General features: G+C 34.6%; 4 protein-coding genes across 4 annotated transcripts; 1 reads left to right on the top strand and 3 right to left on the bottom strand.

Moving 5' to 3' along the window:
- Positions 1–1669: 1669 nt before the first annotated feature.
- LOC106307986 (alcohol dehydrogenase-like 4) lies at positions 1670–3667 on the bottom strand. Its single transcript, XM_013745092.1, has 7 exons — positions 3626–3667; positions 3284–3347; positions 3061–3197; positions 2936–2985; positions 2504–2835; positions 2267–2425; positions 1670–2185 (listed from the first exon to the last, which is right to left on the bottom strand). The coding sequence occupies exons 2-7, from the start codon at positions 3315–3317 to the stop codon at positions 1755–1757; spliced, it is 1143 nt and encodes a 380-aa protein (XP_013600546.1). The 5' UTR covers positions 3318–3347; positions 3626–3667; the 3' UTR covers positions 1670–1754.
- Positions 3668–6458: 2791 nt separating this feature from the next.
- LOC106312291 (protein transport protein SEC23) lies at positions 6459–10029 on the bottom strand. Its single transcript, XM_013749754.1, has 12 exons — positions 9181–10029; positions 8930–9103; positions 8692–8853; positions 8472–8614; positions 8315–8390; positions 8055–8230; positions 7881–7962; positions 7583–7660; positions 7351–7512; positions 7008–7271; positions 6814–6918; positions 6459–6710 (listed from the first exon to the last, which is right to left on the bottom strand). Exons 1-12 carry the CDS (start codon positions 9904–9906, stop codon positions 6576–6578), a joined length of 2283 nt encoding a protein of 760 aa, XP_013605208.1. The 5' UTR covers positions 9907–10029; the 3' UTR covers positions 6459–6575.
- An 88-nt stretch (positions 10030–10117) lies between these two features.
- LOC106312292 lies at positions 10118–11337 on the bottom strand. Its single transcript, XM_013749755.1, has 5 exons — positions 11018–11337; positions 10849–10928; positions 10630–10748; positions 10472–10548; positions 10118–10376 (listed from the first exon to the last, which is right to left on the bottom strand). The coding sequence occupies exons 1-5, from the start codon at positions 11247–11249 to the stop codon at positions 10321–10323; spliced, it is 564 nt and encodes a 187-aa protein (XP_013605209.1). The 5' UTR covers positions 11250–11337; the 3' UTR covers positions 10118–10320.
- A 5029-nt stretch (positions 11338–16366) lies between these two features.
- On the top strand, positions 16367–18673 carry LOC106309286 (putative pectinesterase 11). The gene is made up of 5 exons (XM_013746330.1): positions 16367–16632; positions 17265–17424; positions 17630–17818; positions 18146–18381; positions 18472–18673. Exons 1-5 carry the CDS (start codon positions 16367–16369, stop codon positions 18671–18673), a joined length of 1053 nt encoding a protein of 350 aa, XP_013601784.1.
- The last annotated feature ends 1502 nt before the right edge of the window (positions 18674–20175 follow it).

A 20175-nucleotide genomic window follows, 5' to 3' on the forward strand; every position in this document is an offset into this window, starting at 1 on the left:
AAAGCCCAATTTCAAACACCAACTTAAATTATGGTTTTTATATTTCAAATTAAAATTTAAAAATACAATATATATGGTTATTTACATGATTGTACGTATAAAATATTATTAATTATAAGATTACTTATTTGATGGTACATATAAAATACGATGAATTATGTGCTAACACATATTTTTGTAACATATGATGACACATATATGATAAATTATAATGGGCGTTCGGGTTCATTTTCGGGTCTGTTTGGGATTTCGTGTTCAGTTCAGATCTTTGAGGATTCGGTTCGGATTTAGATAACCAATTTAAATTATTTTCACAAAATTTAAAATTTACGATATGCTTTTATTTTTTAAAAAATCTATAAACAATAGAATATATTACATATAAATTTGAATAACATATGTCAGAGTACCTAACTTAACATATAAATTGGTTTGGTTTAAATATTTGGATAGAGAATCAATAATTATTTAAGTTTTTTTGGAGTTTTGAGTATATTTTAACTATTTTAGATATTTACGTTTGATTATTTGTATATATTTTTAAGTATTTAAGCGAACTCAAAAGTATCATATATATTCTGGATGTTTTTATATATAGTAAATCTAAAAATAATTAATATATATAAATATATAAATCTTCGGTTCGGATCGGATTAGGTTTCGGTTTTTCAAATACCAAAATTTTGAATAATTCAGATATTTAATCAATTTCGGTTCGGATTTGGTACTACTTATTCGGATTGTATATATTCGGTTCATCGAATTCGAGTTTTTTGCCCAAACTTAAATAGTGACATAAAAAATAAATAGCATCATATTTTTTAAAAATACACATGCGCGGACGCGCAGGTCAAAATCTAGTATCCCTTATAACAGACCAAAATCATTTGGGTAAATCACTCAAAAGATTCTAAAATAAATATTTTTATTAAAAAGATAGAAAAACTTTGTATCTTTACTTTATAGATATAAATAAAAATTAAAAATTAAAAATTAAAATCAACTTTTCCAATTCAAACTTTTTATTTTCGAATATTATTTATGAAAATTTGTTTTTTCAAACTTTTATTTGAAATCTAATTTTTTTTTAACTATTTCTAAAACTATTATTTTAAATATTTTTTCTAAAATTCTAAATCCCACGTTCCAACCGCACTCTTCAAATGTAAATACTAAATTTATATTAGTTAACCTTAAAATTATAAGTGTTTTTAACTTTTGATGAAACATAGTTTGTAAAAACTTTTTGGTGTTAATATATGAAATTTCTCAAATCATTTTGTTGACCTAAATTTTTACTTAACAATGGAAGATCTTGATATAAGATTTGGATATAGGTTCGTAATCTATCTCAGAGCCGAAGTCAGCCTTATAGTTTAATTTTAAGAATAACCATCAGTCCAGTTGTTTGATCTTGATATAAGATTTGGAAATATATCGTGCCGCTTTGTATATTTCCTCTCTAATTTGTTTGTTCGCCATGTAACGTATGATATTCAGGGTTGGTGGTGATCAAGCCTCAACGACCCGTTAGCTTTAACAGAGACCACATGGAGTTTCGTGGCCTAAAAGAGCTGTGGGTTTCGCATTTATGAAGTATTGTGATCAAAAGGACAATTAAGTGCAGGAGTGGAGGTGGACCCAACAAAGGTAATACGGCAGGAAAACATAATCAAATCATCATCACCACAACTTAATTTTTTAAAAAATCATCACCACAACTTGTAAACACATAATAAATATGAAAGAGATGATCAGAGGCGGAGAAGACAACGGAGAGCCTTGCCCTGATGTAGGAGCTGCATAGCTTCGTTAATATCACTGAAAGGAAGCTGGTGAGAGATGAAGAGGTCCAGATTGAGCTGACCTTGGAGGCACTGTGTGAATAGAAGAGGCAACTGTGTTTTGGGTTTGAAACCTCCAAAAACAGAGGCAGTGATTGATCTGCCTTGGAAGAGCTCCATGGGATGGATAGGTAGAAGCTGTGGGCTTGCGTGAACGCCAAGCAACACTGTCACTCCCACTCCCGAGTTTGTTGACAAAAAAGCCTCTCGGAGTGCTTCAATTCTTCCCGCACACTCGAAGCTGTACTCAACTCCTCCCTCAGTTATCTCCATCACCCTCTCATGAACCGTCTTGTCACTCTCCTTTGGGTTTATGAACTCACTTATCCCTACTTTTCTCCCTGTTTAGTGCAAGTTGACATATTATATAATTCGATTGAGATATGTATTAAGTCTCATCAAAGATAATAAATGTATTATACCTAATGGGAACTTGGCAGGGTTGACGTCGATCCCAATGATTTTTGAGGCCCCCTTTGCTCTCGCACCCTCAGCTACCGCAAGCCCAACAGCGCCCAGCCCAAAGATAGCGACGGTGGAGCCAGGCTGAATATCAGCCACGTTCCAGGCCGCACCCACTCCTTCATTAAACATTACTTGTCCCATTTATTAAATAAACACAACCACTATGTCATGTCACACATAATTATGTTGGTTACCAGTTGAGACACCGCAGCTGAGGAGGCTCATCTTCTCTAGAGGAAACCGAGGGTCCACCTTCACCACACAGGCCGAGTCTACGACCGTGTACTCGGAGAAGGTGGATGTGTTAAGAAAATGGTAGATGGGCTTGTTGTCTTTGCTGGTGAAGAACCTGGTCTTCCCATCACCTACCATCACTTTCTTCATTGGATCCACTCGGAACCTCTCGCACAGATTGGCTCCGTCACGCTTGCAGACTCTGCAATCACCACATTCTCCAGTGAAAATAGGGAGCACATGATCCCCTGCCTTCATATCTTCCACTCCTTCCCCAACGCTCTCCACTATCCTGTTTCCATCCATTGGGAAACAAAATAATAATAATGAGACAACAAGATATATTAGTATTTTACCAAAAAAAAAAAAAAGATATGTATTAGACTAATTACCCTGCAGCCTCATGACCAAGGATTCGAGGGTATGCTTGTTGAGCCTCGTTCTGACCAGCAGACACGTATAAGAAAATTAGAAGGACACTTCAAGAAGAAGAAGAGAAAAAGAGAGAGAATATTACCTCGCCTTTCCATGCGCTAAGATCGGTGTGACAGATGGAAGTGAAGAGGATTCGTAATCTAACTTCCAATCTCTGAGGAGGATCCACTTTTACATCCTCCATCACTAGAGCTTCTCCTGCTCCCCATGCCACAGCCGCTGTTCATTCATTCATTAACACTCATCATATTAATTTTAGCTTAGCGTTAGACTTATACATACATATAAACATCATTGTAAATTACCTCTGCAGGTGATAACTTTTCCTTGTGTTTCCATCCGCAAGACTCTCCTTAGTTATTGTTGGCTCTGATAGTTGAAAGTAGGTAATGAGCTGAATATATATAGAAACATTTTCTCACCAGATAATTAAGTTCATTAATTACAGTTAGCTAAAAAAAAAATTTCTTTGTTATACAGACTTTTCAATCAACTAACATCCAAGACTTTGACACAAGAGGAGACTTGAAGAATATTCTGCAACTAAGTGACAAACCATACACAATCACATTATTAATGCATCGATTTTTTTGTATCTAATGAAGAATGGCAAATACTAATCAAAGCAATTGGATCAGAGCCCCAACCTAATACTTTTATGCATTTGACCCTAGTCATTAACTAAGAATGTTCTCCGGGGTTGAAAGACGTAGTCCATGTTCCGTTTCAAGTTTCAACTTGTTTACGTATATCGGACTTCTAATTTGACCATTCCCTCGCTCATTTAAATGTCTGTGGGTTATGGAATGTCCCCATTCCCTCGCTCATTTAATTGGTATTCAATTGTCTGTGGGTTATGGAATGTCCCCATTTATTTAATGCTCTTTGTTTTCGTCTGTCTTATCTCTAGATAGATAACATTGAAAAAGAAAAGTATCAAAAATGGAGTAACTCTTTTCAATAAAAATATTTTTCACCGGCGTAAAAGGAAATTTGAAGCTATAACGTTGAAAATATTTCCCGCCGACGTAAAAAAAAGGAATTTTCAAGCTTTGAGCTCACGTATCAAAAGATAGATCAAAATTTCTTCAAACCTCGTGATGTCAATTGTAAACTTGAAAAATTCTTCAAGAAGAAGTTGAGGACAACCCTTAGAACTACTGAAATTCTTTCTCAGGCAGCCCGAAAGATTCGTTGTATGTCCATTTCCCACTTCGAAATTAGAAGTGAAATCGAAATTTTATAAAAATAAATAAATTATTCTCTTACAACTGAAATTATACCTCCGAATATTGATAGCACGAAAGGTTATTACTCGAAAAGATCAAACAAAATCTCTCATTCCCTAGAGGAAACAAAGGCTAGATCGAAGATATAGATAAATCTGACCGTTAAATAGAACGAGAACAAAATCTAAAGATGTAAACCGAAAAGATGCAGGAAAAAAAACACAAGGCAAAGATCGACTCCGGCTCTATGGAATCAGTCAAGTCAGAAATCCGAAGAAGACAATTTGAAAAAAATTAGAGAAAGAACAGAGGTTTTTAAATCTAGTAAAAAAGTTTGATTTTTAATCTTGTAAACTAAAATTCACTAAATGTTATAGAAGATAAAGATAGTTATATGGCTTTGGTATAAAATAGAATAACCCAAAAACTAAAGGTATTTATGGCGAACCAAATCAAATTATATATAATTTTAGTTTTTAACATGGTAGCTAATTTTTAAAACCGAAATACCAAAGAGCCCGAAAAAAGAGGCTGAAGCCAGACCGCAATCGGAATTTGAACACCCCTAATCAAGAAGCTAAACACATCTTTTTAGTGATATAGATCATCATGTCTAGGACTTTGTAGTCTAATCTATCACTATAATGATTCAGGTAAACTTACAAAACTAACCATTACATACAATAATTTAGACTACCCCCTAGCCGGTTCTGTAATTACATTAGTACACACACTTGAACAGTGTTTTTGCACATCATACAAACTTGGTCTGCAAAGGAAATTTAAACTTCTAATACAAGAGATTGCAAAGGGCAAAAGATCTGTAGTATGAAACATTTTGAGGGTCATTCTCTTACAAGGGATAGATAATAAGCTTTTTGTACATGCGTCTAATTTTGACGCTGGTGTCATTTATTCTTGATTCGAAAACAGCCTGATTTTGCTCACTGGTCTGTTAGACTCCACTCAAATACATAGTCTTCTTAAGAGGTTCGTAATTAGAGATTGTCATGCGAGCTAACACAATTGCATGAGATATTGCACAAAGTGTGACTAAAGAAGATAGGCGATTGTATTTATATTTGCAAAGATAGTAGGAGGTTTGATTAAGCCTTATGGATAGTAAATCAAAGTGAATTAAGAACGAGAACCTTTTAAAAAGGGTTAGAAAGCGGGTTCTTTGATTATATTAACACCCAACACTTGAGAATTTTTGCAACATGATAGAAACAAGTTCAGCTAAGATAATAAAAAGCAAAAAAAAAACTTGCAAGTTGTGCAAAGGAACATTGAAGGTCAGACAAGAATGACAACTTCAAAAGAACATCTGCTGCCTAAAGAGGAGGGCGACTCTCGACTTCCTTAGTCTCAACCTCCTTTGACCTCCCGAATATCTAAAAGAGGTTGACATAAATAAAGATAAGTTAATATCTAATGATTTAAGAGTAAACAAAAAGGCCAAATCCAAGAAAGAGAGTTAGAGAAAGAAAGGAACCTTGTCGATGGTGTTTTTGAAGCAAGTCTTGTGTTCATCCATAGAGGCATTGAGGAACTCGTTAAAGTGGTCTTTGAGGTTTGCAAGGAAAGTGGCGTTGTCATCATTGGCATACTTCCTGCAAGATGATGTCGTAGAAACTGCAGCTTTTGGCTCCTTCTCCTTCTGGCTATCCATCTCTTCCTGTCGATTAAAAAAAAAAAAAGGAAAAGCCAATATTCAATCCAAGGTGAAACCCTAAAAACACACACACAAGAAGCTAAAGCAATACCCCAAAGATAAACGCTGCATTTTCACAGCAATTACTATAAGCATGACAATACCCACCAACTGTTCGATTCAATTCCTAACAGAGTATTAACTAAAACTCAAGAAAAAAAAAACTCAAAACTAGCAGCGATGATTCTTATACAGGAACTATCAGTAGTAATTCAACTTCTCTTTGATTTCATAAAAGAGAAAATTTAATGAATATCAAAGTTTACCTGAATCAGGGTTTCTCTGCAAAAAAAAGTCTCTTCTTTTCCTAGTTTCTCTGCTTCTCTTTCCTTTCTCTCTGCAAGCTGAGAGTCGATATCTGTATATATACACACTTTTCCTCTGCGGGTACGACACGCAAATCACCTTGGCCAACAAGGCATAAGAAAAAACGGAAAAATCTCTCTATAGTGGGCCGAGGCCCATTCCAATCAAACCGCCTAAGTTTAAACCGTGACCCCCTTTAACTTTTTTAAGCATTTAAAAGATACACTGTTGTAAAATTCAATTTTGGTCCTTCAACTTTTAAAAACTTTTATTATTTTTGTTTATACAAATGTTACATTCTGTTAAGAAGAACATACAAAACAATCTGTACGACAAAAAAGGGTCTCTCTAATGAACAATGAGTCTTCGAAGATGATCAAGAAACACAGACAAGCTAACATCATCTGTGAATACATTACTCCCTCCGGAAAAAGGACCATTTCCATCTGATGAAGGATTCAGTTTTGCTAGTAGAAAACGAGCCTGCCCAAATACACAACCACAAGCCAAAAGAACCAACACACCATTAATATAGCAATCCATCTCAGAGAAACATGGGTTGATTTTACTACTCAGGAGACTCTACCTGTGAACCATATTGATCGCATATGACAAGACGCGGAATGGGAAACCTTTCGTTTATTATTGTATCTGAATAGTCTCGAGGAGACTGCAACAGATGCACAAGTGCCTGACAAAGAGAATATCAGACTCTACTAGACAACTATTTTTTTTAATTATTCATCTTTATCTTTTAAGATGATGGATGATAATGTGTACCTGGTGCTCAGGTTGATGATGGTATCCAGCTTTTCTCCATTGAGCGATTGTAGCACCGTGAAATATTACGAGTGTGAAGTACGCATCCAACAGTAGGATTCTATCAGCTGCAATGGATGCCACATCAAGAGGAATTGGTTCTGGCTGTGAATTGAATGTGAAAGAAACCAGCCAAGGTTGAATCATAACGACTGAATTCGAAACGTTCTCTCGGTTCAATATCATTCGAAAATATGCTGTCTCGTCTGGGCTGTTGTTAAAGACCTACAAAAGGAGAAGCCAAAATGTGCTTAATGATCGTTACAATAACCTCAGCCTCTTATGGACAGTGAAAGCAGAGTACCTGGACAAACTGAGATCGGCGCAAGTGAAACACAAACTGAGGGAAGTTTGATAACTGAGAAGGTAGGTTAAATGAAGAAGCATTGCCCTTTTGGTACTCTCCAAACCGGGAGCATAGATTTACTAAAGCTTTGTCCGCCCACCGTTGGGGATTAAACTCAGGCTGTGAAATAAGAAGCAAGTGATCTACCAGATATTCAGCTTATTATAATAATCTAGCTACCAACAAGTACCTGAGTCTCCATTTTGAAAGAAATAAGTCGTGCCATAACTACAGCAGCTGCTTCTTGGTCAAATCCATTTGTCAACTCCTATACTAAGCAAATTTTGATTAACAGTGAGATCATAGATATATGAAGATAGAAACATAACTTCTCAAATCTGAAATATAATAGTGCAGAAACTACTGAAGTTCACATTCTCAGAGCAAAGCTAGTTCTCCTCACAAAAAAAAAGCTAATGAAACAAGCAATATAGATCCACCTTCCTCATAAGATTGTATATATCATAAACATACTACTCAAAACTTGCCTGTAAGTTTTCAGTTCCCATGACCCATCTTCTTGAAAGAGTTGTAACCCGGAGCCTTGTTTGACCATTTGAGTGCTGATAACTACAGAAACATAAAATTTCATAAGTACAAAGTGTCTCCACCTCTCCGTCCATAACTTGCAATTTTAGATGGAAAAGCTTCAGATCCCTTACTATGTTAAAAACTGGAAGTAGAACTGGTTGATCTGCGACTGCAGAACGACATCAGCTGTCTCCCTTTTAGCAATTTCAAAAACTAAACATACGGAAGTACTTTTACCAAGGCCACACATCTTCCACGCGCTTGTGTGGCCCTGACCGATGCCAGTGTCAGAGCATAACGGTCCTTTCTGGAAACAATCATCGGAAAGTAAACTTCTTAATCACAACAAACTTAAGGGAAACAAAGATAGCTTCACACTTCTGAATGATACCTTTTCGAGAGATGCACAAGGGCCAATGATTCCCTGAACTTTGACACCCTTTGAGCAGTTAATTTCAAATATACCACTGTAAGAAAAGAATCCAACTATCAGAAACTAAATCACTGAAGATGAACACAGCAGATAAGAAAGATAGGTAAGCCATTACCATGAGGACAAGCCTAGATCATTTTCACCTGACTGAAACACCCGCTTGAGAGAATCCCTAAACACCGAATGGCCAAAACTTTCAGCAAGCACCACAAACCCACCTGTCTGCTCAACTGCAACTTTCATCTCAGCTATGCCAACCTTTACAAAATGCACAAACTTATATTTAAAAGTCAGCTACCAAACACACAAAGAAAACAACTCTCAATCCAAATCACCTGATCAACAGAACTCGCGAAAACATCAAGAACATGGCCTTGGTGAACAAGTTGTTTCGCAAGCTTCTCATAGAACTCTACAGCTTCTTGATAACACGGAGCAGAATCTTTATCAATGTCCTTATGAGAACGGATTGGTTCCGAAAGCTCCCGGGAAACAATCTACAAAAAAGGCATAGGAGGAAGATCTTAAGCTACCACCAAGATTCCAACAGAGAGTAAGGAGGAAGAGACTTACAGCTCCAGGGCCTAGAGTGGAAGGTCCACCAACAAAAGCCATGATTCTAGCAGCGGAGCCAGGAAAGCAAGCTCCTAAGAGACAAGCAGCTATACGAAGCGCAACACCGGTGCACCTCCCGGGGCGGTGATCAGGTGCAGCCGGCCACTGGCTGCTTCCAAGCTCCTCAAGAACCTAAAAGCAAAAAGTAAGTTAACAGATGAACAAATTATGATTGATAAGTCTAAGAAAAGGGATTCGATTTTACGAACGGAGTGGAGAGTAAACTGGCAATCGGCAGCTGGTGGGAGAAACCGAGCAATGTCTTCTGCGGAGAGACCGTCACGAACGCCGGCGATGACGCCGGAAGAAGGTTTAGGGCTCTTGACGAAGAAAGAGAGCTGATCAAGGAGCTGATCTTTGGAACAGTCTCTGTTTCCATGGAAGAAGTAAGATTTGTTGCAGTGCGGGAACCCGAGCTCGTAGACGCGGACTAACGAATCGAAGGCGATGAGTCCGACGACGGAGACGTCGGGGATGAGATCGAGGGCTTGGGAGAGAGACGATCTGAGGAAATCGAGTTCGTCGGAGAAGAGGCAAGTGTCAACGACGAAGAGGAAGACGGGAGGGGGAGAGGAGGAGGAGGAGGAGGAGAGGTACTCGACGGTTGTGGAGCGAGGGAAAAGCTCCGGGGGGAGATTGGTGTCGGAGATCGAGGAGTAGTTTAACGGGAAGGGGTTGCGATTGAAGCAGAAAGGGCAGCCCCAGGTGGAGGCGGAGAAGTCGACGACGGAGTAAGGGTTTAAGACGGAGCGGCAAGTGCGGCAACGGAGGGGAGCGTAAGGGAGGAGAGGGGTGGAGTGGGCGAGAGGTGTGTAGATGGCGGAAACTGGGATCTCGGAGTCGATGGGTTGGTGGTCCTTGGTGGTTGCGACGGGGATGATGTTCCATGGCATTCTAACTCCATCTTGAGATTCGAGCTCTGCGAACTCTGCCATGCTCGGAGACTTGCACACGCCAAGTGTTCGATCAAATGCCTAAGAGAGCGGGTTTCATAACAGAAAAGAATCGCGATTTCCTTCAAATTATTTATATAAATATTCAGGACATCATCATCGCTGGCAGGATAATAAGAGAAGCTTCCTCGATTAATTTTTTCAAGACTAATCTCACAATTCGATTTCTGAGAAACGTCATAACACCATTGCATACACATAACAAATGTTTTTTTTTATACACGAACTTGAAACTACAAACAAAACACATCAAAACACACAAATACAGAGAAGAAGAAGAATAACAAAAAAAAAAAAAAAAATTACTTGAAGGTTCTACAACACATTCTGAAACAATGACTTCAACTACAGTGAGAAAGATACGAGGTACAAAGAGACTTGAGAGCTCTTTTTTCTTCAGGGTTTAGGATCTCCTGATTTTGTCCAACTTACAATCGATTCGTCTCCAGCTTCTGTTTTACAACACACAAAGGTTTTAGTTAATACAGTAGAAAACAAACAAACCGTGTGAAAAAAAATCACTACATTGATTGATATGTGAAAGTACCTTTCCCAGGAACGATAATGACAGGAGCGGATTTGCAATTGTGGAAACAATACTCGCTTACACTCCCTTGTAGCACACTGCATAGAATCCCAAAGCAGAATCAAGACAAAGATCACACAACTAGTGTTTTCTTCTCAAATATATATAATTTATCTAACCTTCTTACTAAGCTCCGGCCTCGGGTACCCATGATTACAGCCGCAGGCTTCAATCTCTCTGCTTCCTTGCAGATTACTTTACCTGCTTCCCCTTCAACAACACGAGCCACACTCTTCACCTACAACATTACAAACCATCACTATCAAGCCAAGCCTAAATTGATTAGATTTGTTTCTCAGACCCTAACTTAGCAATCAAGGAACAGTTTCTTCTCATACCATGGCAACTTGAAAGGCCTCAACAGCGAGTTTCTCCATGAGGGCTTGGCTCGTCTCGTACACAACATCGTTCTTAACACCTACGTAAAAGTAAGAATTAAAGAAAAAAAATTCAACATTTCAGATCTACTATTCACATTTGAGACAACAAAAGATGGGGAGAACGAACTCGAGACGGCGTGGACGAGGTGAATGGTGTCGGCGAGGCGGCAGAAATGAACGAGAGCCCAATCAAAAGCGTGTTTGCTGTTGGGACCATGATCAACGGCTATGATTACATCTCTCCCTCTCCTCCTCTCTCCGTCCTCCCTCTCTAGCTCCGGCTCCGGCACGACCGGGATCAGCGACGGCAACACCACTTCCCTAATACTGAACTCTTCGTCTTCCATCAAAGGCTCCATCTTTCCCGATAGATGGGTTGGGGGAGTTTAATTGGTTTTTGAGATTTAAAGAAGAGAGTTGCGTGTTGCGATTCTCACATGTTTGATTTTGATTTTTTTTTGTTGCTTTTTTGACGCGTCGTGGTGAGTCCCCACCCCCACAGTTTATTCTGTCGGCGGCGTTCCAGAAGAAGAACTAATCATAATAATTAGACCATTTTTTTTTTTTGTCGAAGACCATTTTAATTATTACCCCTCCGTTTTCGTTTTTAAATGTAAGTAGTTTTACCAAAACGAGTTTGTTTCACGATATAAGTAATTTACATATTTCAATGCTTTTTTTTATTTATTGAATATTGTGTTACCAATGAAATAATGTTAGGTTTTTAATAATTGGTTGAATTAATTGGTCAAATGATATATTTTTTTAAATAATAATTTTTTAAATATTCGTGTTTTTAAGCAAAACTATCTACAATTAGAAACAGAAAGTAGTTTAAAAAAAAATTAATTTAGCTACGAGTTTATCTGTTTCTTGTACTGTGTGTAATTCGTACTAATAATTTGAATTGACAATACAGTGTACAAAGTCATGTGTATCCATCCATCCATCCACGTAATGAAAAAATCTCAAAACCTATACAATCAAAGTAATAACCCGAACCGTAAACAAATTTACCTTGACCTTTGACTATTCTTTATTTTTGGTCAATTGTGTAGTGTTGCACGTTGGATATTTGGATATCTTATTATATAAAATTTGGTTCTTCAAATTGCTAATTAATATGATTGCGACATAGATCAATTAATTTATTAAGATTGTGATATGTGTCAAAAATATGTTACAATTCTCTTTTATTAAAGTTTTTAAAAAATAGAAAATAAAATTATTATTACATTTTTTAGGACACTAGAAAAGGAAAATTATTAAAATTATTATTACATTTTTTAGGACACTAGAAAAAGAAAATTATTACAAAATATATTTTATTATTCTTTTTAGGAGTTAAGAAAAGGAAAACTACTATTACATAGCTTTTTACAATTATATTTGTGTGGTTCTTTTTATAATCTTTTAAAAATATTTGATAGTAAATTTAATTTTTGAAAATTCTATAAACAAAGAATAATTGTAAAAGCTATTTGAAAGTATTTTTTTTTTCTCTTTAAAATCTTATTATATAAAGTTTGGTTCTTCAGAGTTGCTAATTAATATGATTGCGACATAGGTCAATTAATTTATTAAGAATGTGACATGTGTCAAAAATATGTTACAATTTTCTTTTATTAAAATTTTAAAAAATTAGAAAAATAAAATTATTATTACATTTTTTGGGACACTAGAAAGGAAAATTATTACAAAATTAGTTTATTATTCTTTTTAGCAGTTAAGAAAAGGAAAACTACTATTACATAGCTTTTTACAATTATATTTTTATGGTTTTTTTATAATCTTTAAAAAATATTTGATAGTAAATTTAATTTTTGAAAATTCTATAAACAAAGAATAATTGTAAAAGCTATTTGAAAGTATTTTTTTTCTTTTTAAAATATTTTGTATATTTTTCATTTTAAAGATACTAAAGAAAGATATTATAAGAGAAAATATTATTTTTTTTAAAAAAAATTAAATAAAAACGAATTATAAAATCCTACAAGTACAAGAAATTATTTAATAAAAATCAAATTGAAAAACTAACTATAAAATAAGTGATGTTCCTTTTTTAAAACCTAAAAAAATAAAAATTTAAAAGTACTCTTATTATTTTCATATAAATAACTAACTTTCCTTTTTAACATATAAATATATGCTACAAAAATATAAACCAAAATAAATATTATTTTCACATATATATTTAGGTTTAAGCTTCTTCATATTATTTTCACAAAAATAGTATTGACAATAAAAATATTATCTGAGTATTTTCTTTTAATTTCTTTAAGCAATTCAATTTTTTTATCATCCTTATTACATCTTATGATGCTAACACTAAGTTTTTTTTAATTACGATGTTTTTATCGTACATAAATATGTGTAAATATGAGGAATATATGTTTGTATGTATAAGACACAATATATAATTAACTAAACATAATTTTTTATTGAAAATATATTAGTTGTATAAAACTTTTAAGAAACAAAAACGGATTATAGTTGGAATTTTCCTTTTTAAAAAATTTAAAGTAACTTATTTCTTATAAATAACTAACTTTTCTTTTTAATAGATAAATTTGTGTTAAAAAATTATAAACCAAAAATAACTTCAAATATTTCACCCGATATGATTGTGAAATTTGTACCAAAAAAAACTTTGTGTATGTATTAATAAAAATCTATTATTATGTGAAAATAAATTTTTTTCCTTAAATCCTAAATAAAAGAAATATGAAAAATAACTTTTTGCTCTCTTAATCTTAACCAAATAAGATTTTTTTTCCTTTTAAATCATGACCAAATAGAATTGTGAAAGTAATTTTTACTTTTAAAATTTAATGATAAATATGATACTGAAAATATTTAATTAAAAATATTAGTGATGTTGAGAAAACGAATTTTGAAAATAATATGATACTGAAAATATTTAATGAAAATTATAGTGATATTGAGAAAACGAATTTTGAAAATAGCAACTTTTAAAAATAGTTAATATTTGCTGGAAATAATTATTTAATAGTATTTTTATTTTCCAAATCCTAAAAAAATAATTATAAAATATTATGTAATTTTAATTTTCTTTTCTAACACCCTAAAACTGTAATAAAATATTTGATAGTTCTTTTCATTAAAAAAGAAAATCCTAAGCAAAAGCGATTTGTATCATATTTTTTAATTTCTAACCAAAAGAGAATTGTAAGAAGTTATTTGATAGTATAGAAAATTTGATTATGAATATGATACTAAATATTATTTAATTTAAAATAAATTGTAAAAATAGTATTGATATGAACTGTAAAAATCATAGTTTAAAATTATTTAATAGTAACTAGAAATAATGATCTGATTGCAATAAGATTATTCTGAAATTCTAAACAGAAAATAATTGTTAAAGTTTATATGATAATACTTTTTCTTTTCTATAATCCTAAACAAAAATATAAAAAAGTATTTGATGGTTTTCTTTTTTTAATTGTAAATAAAAACGAGATTTATAAAATATGTTTTTTCCTTTTTTAAAAAATCCTAACAAAAGTAAACATACATATTTAATAGTATTTTTTTAAAAAAAAAAATTTGATGACAAGTATGATGCTAAAGCTATTAAATTAAAAAAATCTAAACTTAGGATGTCGACGTGATTGGTATTTATGTGTTTGGTTATACGAAAATCAAACACATGTTTGATATATATATTTTCATGTTTGCTCATAAAAAATTGATTATTATTATTGTCAACCGTACATATGTTTAGTCAAAAACAAATCAAGATTCATCATTATCTTATTACATTTTTCATTTTTACTATGTAGTAGTTTATAATTTATTTTAATTAAAATGTTATTATGAAAATATATTATTAATAAAAAATGAATCAAGAAAATTATTTAACATCAGATAAGTTTAATAAAACATTAAATTAGTACATAAGAAAGTGTATAATGTTGTCATTGCTTTTTGGTCTTATTTAACTTCTAAATTCCTTTTTATTTCATCATAATTATTATTTCGGGTTAGAACCGGTTTAAATTTTTACGTTTGGATGTTTTTTCTAGCTCTAACAAATACTAACTGAAACTTGTGTGTAAAAACGAGTTCTTAACTATAAAATAAATTTCACATAGCATATGTAAAAACAGTTTTAAAACAATAATAAAATGATTTTTTACTAATTTTTATTAAATTAAAATATCAAGTAAAGTTTGTTGCAACGTACGGGCCCAAATCTATTATATATATATGGTATGAATGGTGACCAGGGAACGACGAGGAATAATGCATTCCCTAACGTTCCTAAAAAAAATTACCATTCACAAGGAATAATAATTTCCTCTCATTCCCTTTCATTCCCTTTTTTGTAGAGAATTAAAGAACAAAATTATTCCTTGTCAAATTTGATAAGGAATAACCATTCCTTTTCATTCCTGGTATTTTATTCCCGTACATTCCTTTTTTATTCGTTCCTCTTGTTTCCCGGATGGTCACCAGTCGGACCCATAATGAGGAGGTATTTGGTTAGTTCAAGCGACAGTAGTAACAAGCTCATAGGCCTTTTATGGCTTGTCAGTTTCTGTAGCTCGCTGATGAACCCTTTCGTGTATATGGGCCTTAACTTTTGATTTTAGCCCATTTACATTTTCGGTTTTATATACATGCCCTTCATGGAAACCATGGATTATGGCGGGGTCAAATATGAGTACGCGTTATAGATCTCTTTTTCATTGCTAATACTAATGCGGGAAGCATGCAAGCCGCCAACCTAACACGTAAAGTTTATCCAAAGCAAGTATGAAGTATATTATCAAGTTACTTTGGTATGTCTTTTATAAGGAAGACAAATTAATAATAAAATCTAATTTGCTATACACAAAGAGTTAAAATCATTTTACCAACAAAACAAAAAAAAAACTATAATGAAGGAAGCAAAGAATGCGTACGGTTGACCAAACTAATCGTAATAGGAAACCGTGGACTCATTGTTTATGGTCTTCTAAACCAAATGTGAAGCAAGCAGCTAGTGTCGTTTTAGCAGCTATGCATAAATGAAAACGTTCTGCCATGCTATTCTTTTGTTTCTTTTTTTTTTTTTGGTCATACGTAAAATATTGATGCATCATGTATATATATTGTCAGCTGTATATTGTATAGATTCGTATTAAAAAAAAGTTCGTCTAGTGTGTGTATAGACTTTGTTTCTTAAAGTTTTAACTTTGAATCTGATAAATAAAAATCTTTACAATCTTTCAACTTCGATCATAAGAAATCGGCCGCTGGGCAACTCCAATCACATCATCCAACTTTTAGTCAACCCATTGATATATATATAAGATCTCTTTATGTATAAACGAAACTTTTTTATATCCTAGTTCTCACACTCTTGCTTATAGGCTATAGCCAATTGATTTATCAATTTCTATTTATTTTTTTACTTGGCCTCTGCACAATCACCAAGACGTGATACCTCACATGCGCTATGGCCGAGATGGGTCTTTATAAAACAAAGTCTAAACATTACATTGATACTTATTATCAAATCACAATCATCAATATTTTCATTCTCTCTTTAATCACATCTTCCTCCATGGCTTCTTCTTCATCTCCAGTTGATTTTTCAACTGCAATTCTAATAAGGGTTGATCAATCAGGCAAAGGAGATTTCAATAAGATTAAAGAAGCAATTGACTCTATCCCTCCCAATCTAAACAACTCTCAACTTTATTTCATTTGGGTCAAGCCTGGAGTTTACCGGTACAAAAACATTTTTCTGTATATATAATTAATTAAACACGCTATATGATTACATAGATAGATATATATATACTATATAGAGATAATCAGAAAAAGACGGATAACATATATTAATATTGAAAGTATACCATTTTGTTTAGGTATATATATTCAAAAAAAATACAATTAGGCTTTATGGAAAAATTTGGTTTATAATTAAGATTATATACCATGATTAGTTTTTAAAGTTAAGTATTTAGACTGATTATATTTTAAAACATAGATATGCTTAGTTTGATATAAAATTGAGACTAGTTTCATTCTTTGTTTGTATATGTTGTGTGGTAGAATCATCTTTTTATCAGTTAGGTATTTATATCAAATTATGTTTTCTTTTCATCGAAATGTATCCACTATATATCAAATGCGTTGTATTCTGATTATATAACATGTTTTAAATCTAAAACTTATCCATTTTAGATGGAAAAAAACACAGCTAGCAATGTATTACTAGCCGTCGACCTTCTATTTTTCTTTGTGAATTTGTGTTTTCTAGAACAGATTTGACTATTTTATTAATGACTAGTTAGTTCTATAAGCATAATCAGATTCCGTGACAAACTAAATCTATAATGTTTAATATTATGAAACAGAGAAAAAGTGGTGATTCCTGCGGATAAACCCTACATAACATTGAGTGGAACAAAAGCTTCCAACACAGTTCTCATATGGAGCGATGGTGAAGACATTTTGGAGTCACCCACTCTCACAGTCTTCGCATCCGACTTCATATGCCGATTTCTCACTATTCAGGTAAAATCCTCATCACATATATTATATATGCACATTTTACTTATCTTTTATGTATGTATTTACTATTTAGTGTTCACGATTAATACAAAGTCTTCCTAAAACGATTATACACAAAAAAAAAAAAAAACTTAGTGTAAAACGCAAATAAATATTTGGAAACTACAAAAGACCTATCTTGACGTGCATTTTGTTTTGTTGAATGTAGAATAAGTTCGGAACAGCGGGACAGGCGGTTGCGTTGCGAGTGGCAGCGGATAATGCAGCGTTCTACGGCTGCGTGATAACGTCGTACCAAGACACTCTTCTCGACGACAATGGAAACCATTACTTCAAGAATTGCTATATTGAAGGAGCCACTGATTTCATTTGTGGAAGCGCATCGTCTCTCTACGAAGTAAGTACTATGACTATTTACATTATTACTTTCATTTATACACTTCAAATTATATCTATATCAACATATTTAATAAACTTTTTCTATACTTAAATCTTTTCGATCCGTTACTTTGTTTGATATCTACATAACCTAGCTGTTAACATGTAAGATTTATATATAGAAAGAGAAGAGTTCAAGTTTTGTATTTTTCAGCATATGTATACTACTGTATAAGCTTAAAATAAATCAAGAAATGTAGAATATTAAAATAGCAGAAATATGTTAGCTGAATAGAGTAGTAGATTTCAAGTTTAATTTGCTTTTTGATGAAATACTTATTTGCAGAAGTGTCATTTACACTCGTTGTCGCCGAATAATGGGTCGATAACGGCGCAAATGAGATCGTCGGCGACGGAGAAATCAGGGTTTTCATTCTTGGGATGCAAGTTAACCGGTACGGGCTCCACGTATTTGGGAAGACCATGGGGAGCTTATTCTAGAGTTGTCTTTGCATATTCCTTCTTCTCTGATGTGGTTGCACCTCAAGGATGGAACGAATGGGGAGACTCGAGTAAAAACAAGTAAAAATCATTTGAAACCTTTGACATTTTTTTTTGTTGCTGGTGATGATAATATTTAGACTAACTATCGTATACTAATTAATGGTGCAGTACTGTATATTATGGTGAATACAAATGTTACGGTCCGGGAGCAGATAGGAGAGAAAGGGTAAAATGGTCGAAACAATTATCTGACGAGGAAGCCACCGTCTTCATGAGCAAAGATTTTATCGGCGGCAAAGACTGGCTTCGACCTGCGCCTTCTCACTTCAAGGCTGCTCTCAAATCAAACCCGAAAGAATTAATTGATTAATACTCTCTTTCTTTTCTTTTTTGGTCAAACAAATGATTAATACTCTTCTTTGTATATATATATATCCTTTATACATATCGACTGTAATTAACTATGTGTGATAGTGTGTATAATATTTAAGACGGGTGATACAACAATACTCTCTGTAAATGAACTTCTACAACCACCCAATGATTATCACCCTTTAGTATGGTATATACTGGAGTATATAGTAAACCCCAGGAGATTCATAAATTAAAGAAATTGATCAAAACAAATGAAACTTTTTGGGCAGATACCAAGAAATACAAAACCAAGAGAGAGAGAGAAAGTTTTTCTTTCGAGGGTCTCTCCCTCCCAATTTTCTCTAACCCTAGCGCCGCCATCAGATCTTGATTCCGCTCGGGGGCTTCGGCCTTCGTTCGGCGCTCACGTTAGCCCCGACGCTGGAGGCTCCTCTCCTCTTTTCTCTCCTCGTTTTCTTTTTCTTCTCCGCTGCTTTCGTCCTTCCTATCGCCTTGCTTGTTTCTCTGTGTTTGAAGCTTTTCTGGAGGCACCTTCGCTCGAGAGAAGCTCTGTGTCTGGTGTGAGTCCTTTAGTCATGGATCTACGGCGCGATGGGTTCTGGCGGCGCTGTCGGAGGAGTCGGCGTTTAGGGTTTTGGAGGCGGTCTCTTAAGCCGCTTCTAGAGTTTGGTTGCGCGTGGAGGCGTGAGTCGGGCCTCTGTTCAGATTTGATCTCCGGTTTCCTAGATCTGAGGTCTTTCGGTCTGTAATGTTGCGGCGAAGGCTGCAGTTCAATTGTCCTTTCCTTGGTGTCCTGGTAAGGGTGAGCTCTGTTTGTCTTCGCCATTGGGGTATCGGAGCTCTCTCTAGCTCGGTTGCAAGCTTAACCGAAGGCGGTGGTTTGTACCTCTTCTTAAGGTGGTGGCTCGTGGTAGGTCCAGAGGCGTGGTGTTGGTCGTCTATGGTCACTCCGAGACGTCGCTGCGACCTCCCTCCTTTTCGGCTTGTTCTCTTCCCGACTTGTGATTCAGAACCGATCTTTGAAGCTTTGTCGACTGGTTTCTTTGGTCTTTGCTCGTGTGCTTTTTGGTTCGATTGCTCCGTTGTCACCGGTCGCAATCTGTGACATTGTAAGCTTACCGTACTTATGTTTTCTAACACGGCGTTTGGAGATGATGCTCAAGGCTCTGTGTGGTCTGTGGGTCTCCTTGGTATCGTCGGTGGCTCCATCCAATGTTGCGCCCATCCCAGTGTTGTGTCTTCCCCTTGGTTGCTCATGGTAGTATCGGTAGCACTAATGCTTCTTGCAGGCCTTCGAGCAGTTCAGGTTCTCGTGCAGCGGTCAACTTGTTCCCGACTTCTTGCTTACCGATCTTGGTTTGGAGGTCATCGTGTCTCTAAGCCATTGGCCGGTCAAGGCGCTTTTGAAGATTGTATAGAGGGACTTGGAGCAATTTTCAATGGTTTGTGTTCTTTCTCCCTACTTCATCTGTGTCTGTGCTTAATGACGGTGACGGT

The sequence above is a fragment of the Brassica oleracea genome, chromosome C8 (genome assembly GCF_000695525.1).
Source record: "Brassica oleracea var. oleracea cultivar TO1000 chromosome C8, BOL, whole genome shotgun sequence".
NCBI lineage: Eukaryota > Viridiplantae > Streptophyta > Magnoliopsida > Brassicales > Brassicaceae > Brassica > Brassica oleracea.

Excerpts from the sequence above, each read along its gene's own strand:
- LOC106307986 (XM_013745092.1), bottom strand. The coding sequence starts at position 3,317 with ATGGAAACACAAGGAAAAGTTATCACCTGCAGAG. Across the intron at positions 2,986-3,060 it reads TTAGCGCATGGAAAGGCGAG|AACGAGGCTCAACAAGCATA; the intron begins GTAATATTCTCT and ends TCTGCTGGTCAG. Across the intron at positions 2,426-2,503 it reads CAGCTGCGGTGTCTCAACTG|GAGTGGGTGCGGCCTGGAAC; the intron begins GTAACCAACATA and ends TGTTTAATGAAG.
- LOC106309286 (XM_013746330.1), top strand. The coding sequence starts at position 16,367 with ATGGGTCTTTATAAAACAAAGTCTAAACATTACATTGATACTTATTAT. Across the intron at positions 17,425-17,629 it reads GCCGATTTCTCACTATTCAG|AATAAGTTCGGAACAGCGGG; the intron begins GTAAAATCCTCA and ends TGTTGAATGTAG. Across the intron at positions 18,382-18,471 it reads GGAGACTCGAGTAAAAACAA|TACTGTATATTATGGTGAAT; the intron begins GTAAAAATCATT and ends TTAATGGTGCAG.
- LOC106312292 (XM_013749755.1), bottom strand. The coding sequence starts at position 11,249 with ATGGAGCCTTTGATGGAAGACGAAGAGTTCAGTATTAGGGAAGTGGTG. Across the intron at positions 10,549-10,629 it reads GGCCGGAGCTTAGTAAGAAG|TGTGCTACAAGGGAGTGTAA; the intron begins GTTAGATAAATT and ends GATTCTATGCAG. Across the intron at positions 10,377-10,471 it reads CATTATCGTTCCTGGGAAAG|AAGCTGGAGACGAATCGATT; the intron begins GTACTTTCACAT and ends GTTGTAAAACAG.
- LOC106312291 (XM_013749754.1), bottom strand. The coding sequence starts at position 9,906 with ATGGCAGAGTTCGCAGAGCTCGAATCTCAAGATGGAGTTAGAATGCCA. Across the intron at positions 8,854-8,929 it reads CCACTCTAGGCCCTGGAGCT|ATTGTTTCCCGGGAGCTTTC; the intron begins GTAAGTCTCTTC and ends CCTTTTTTGTAG. Across the intron at positions 8,231-8,314 it reads CTTGTGCATCTCTCGAAAAG|AAAGGACCGTTATGCTCTGA; the intron begins GTATCATTCAGA and ends GATTGTTTCCAG.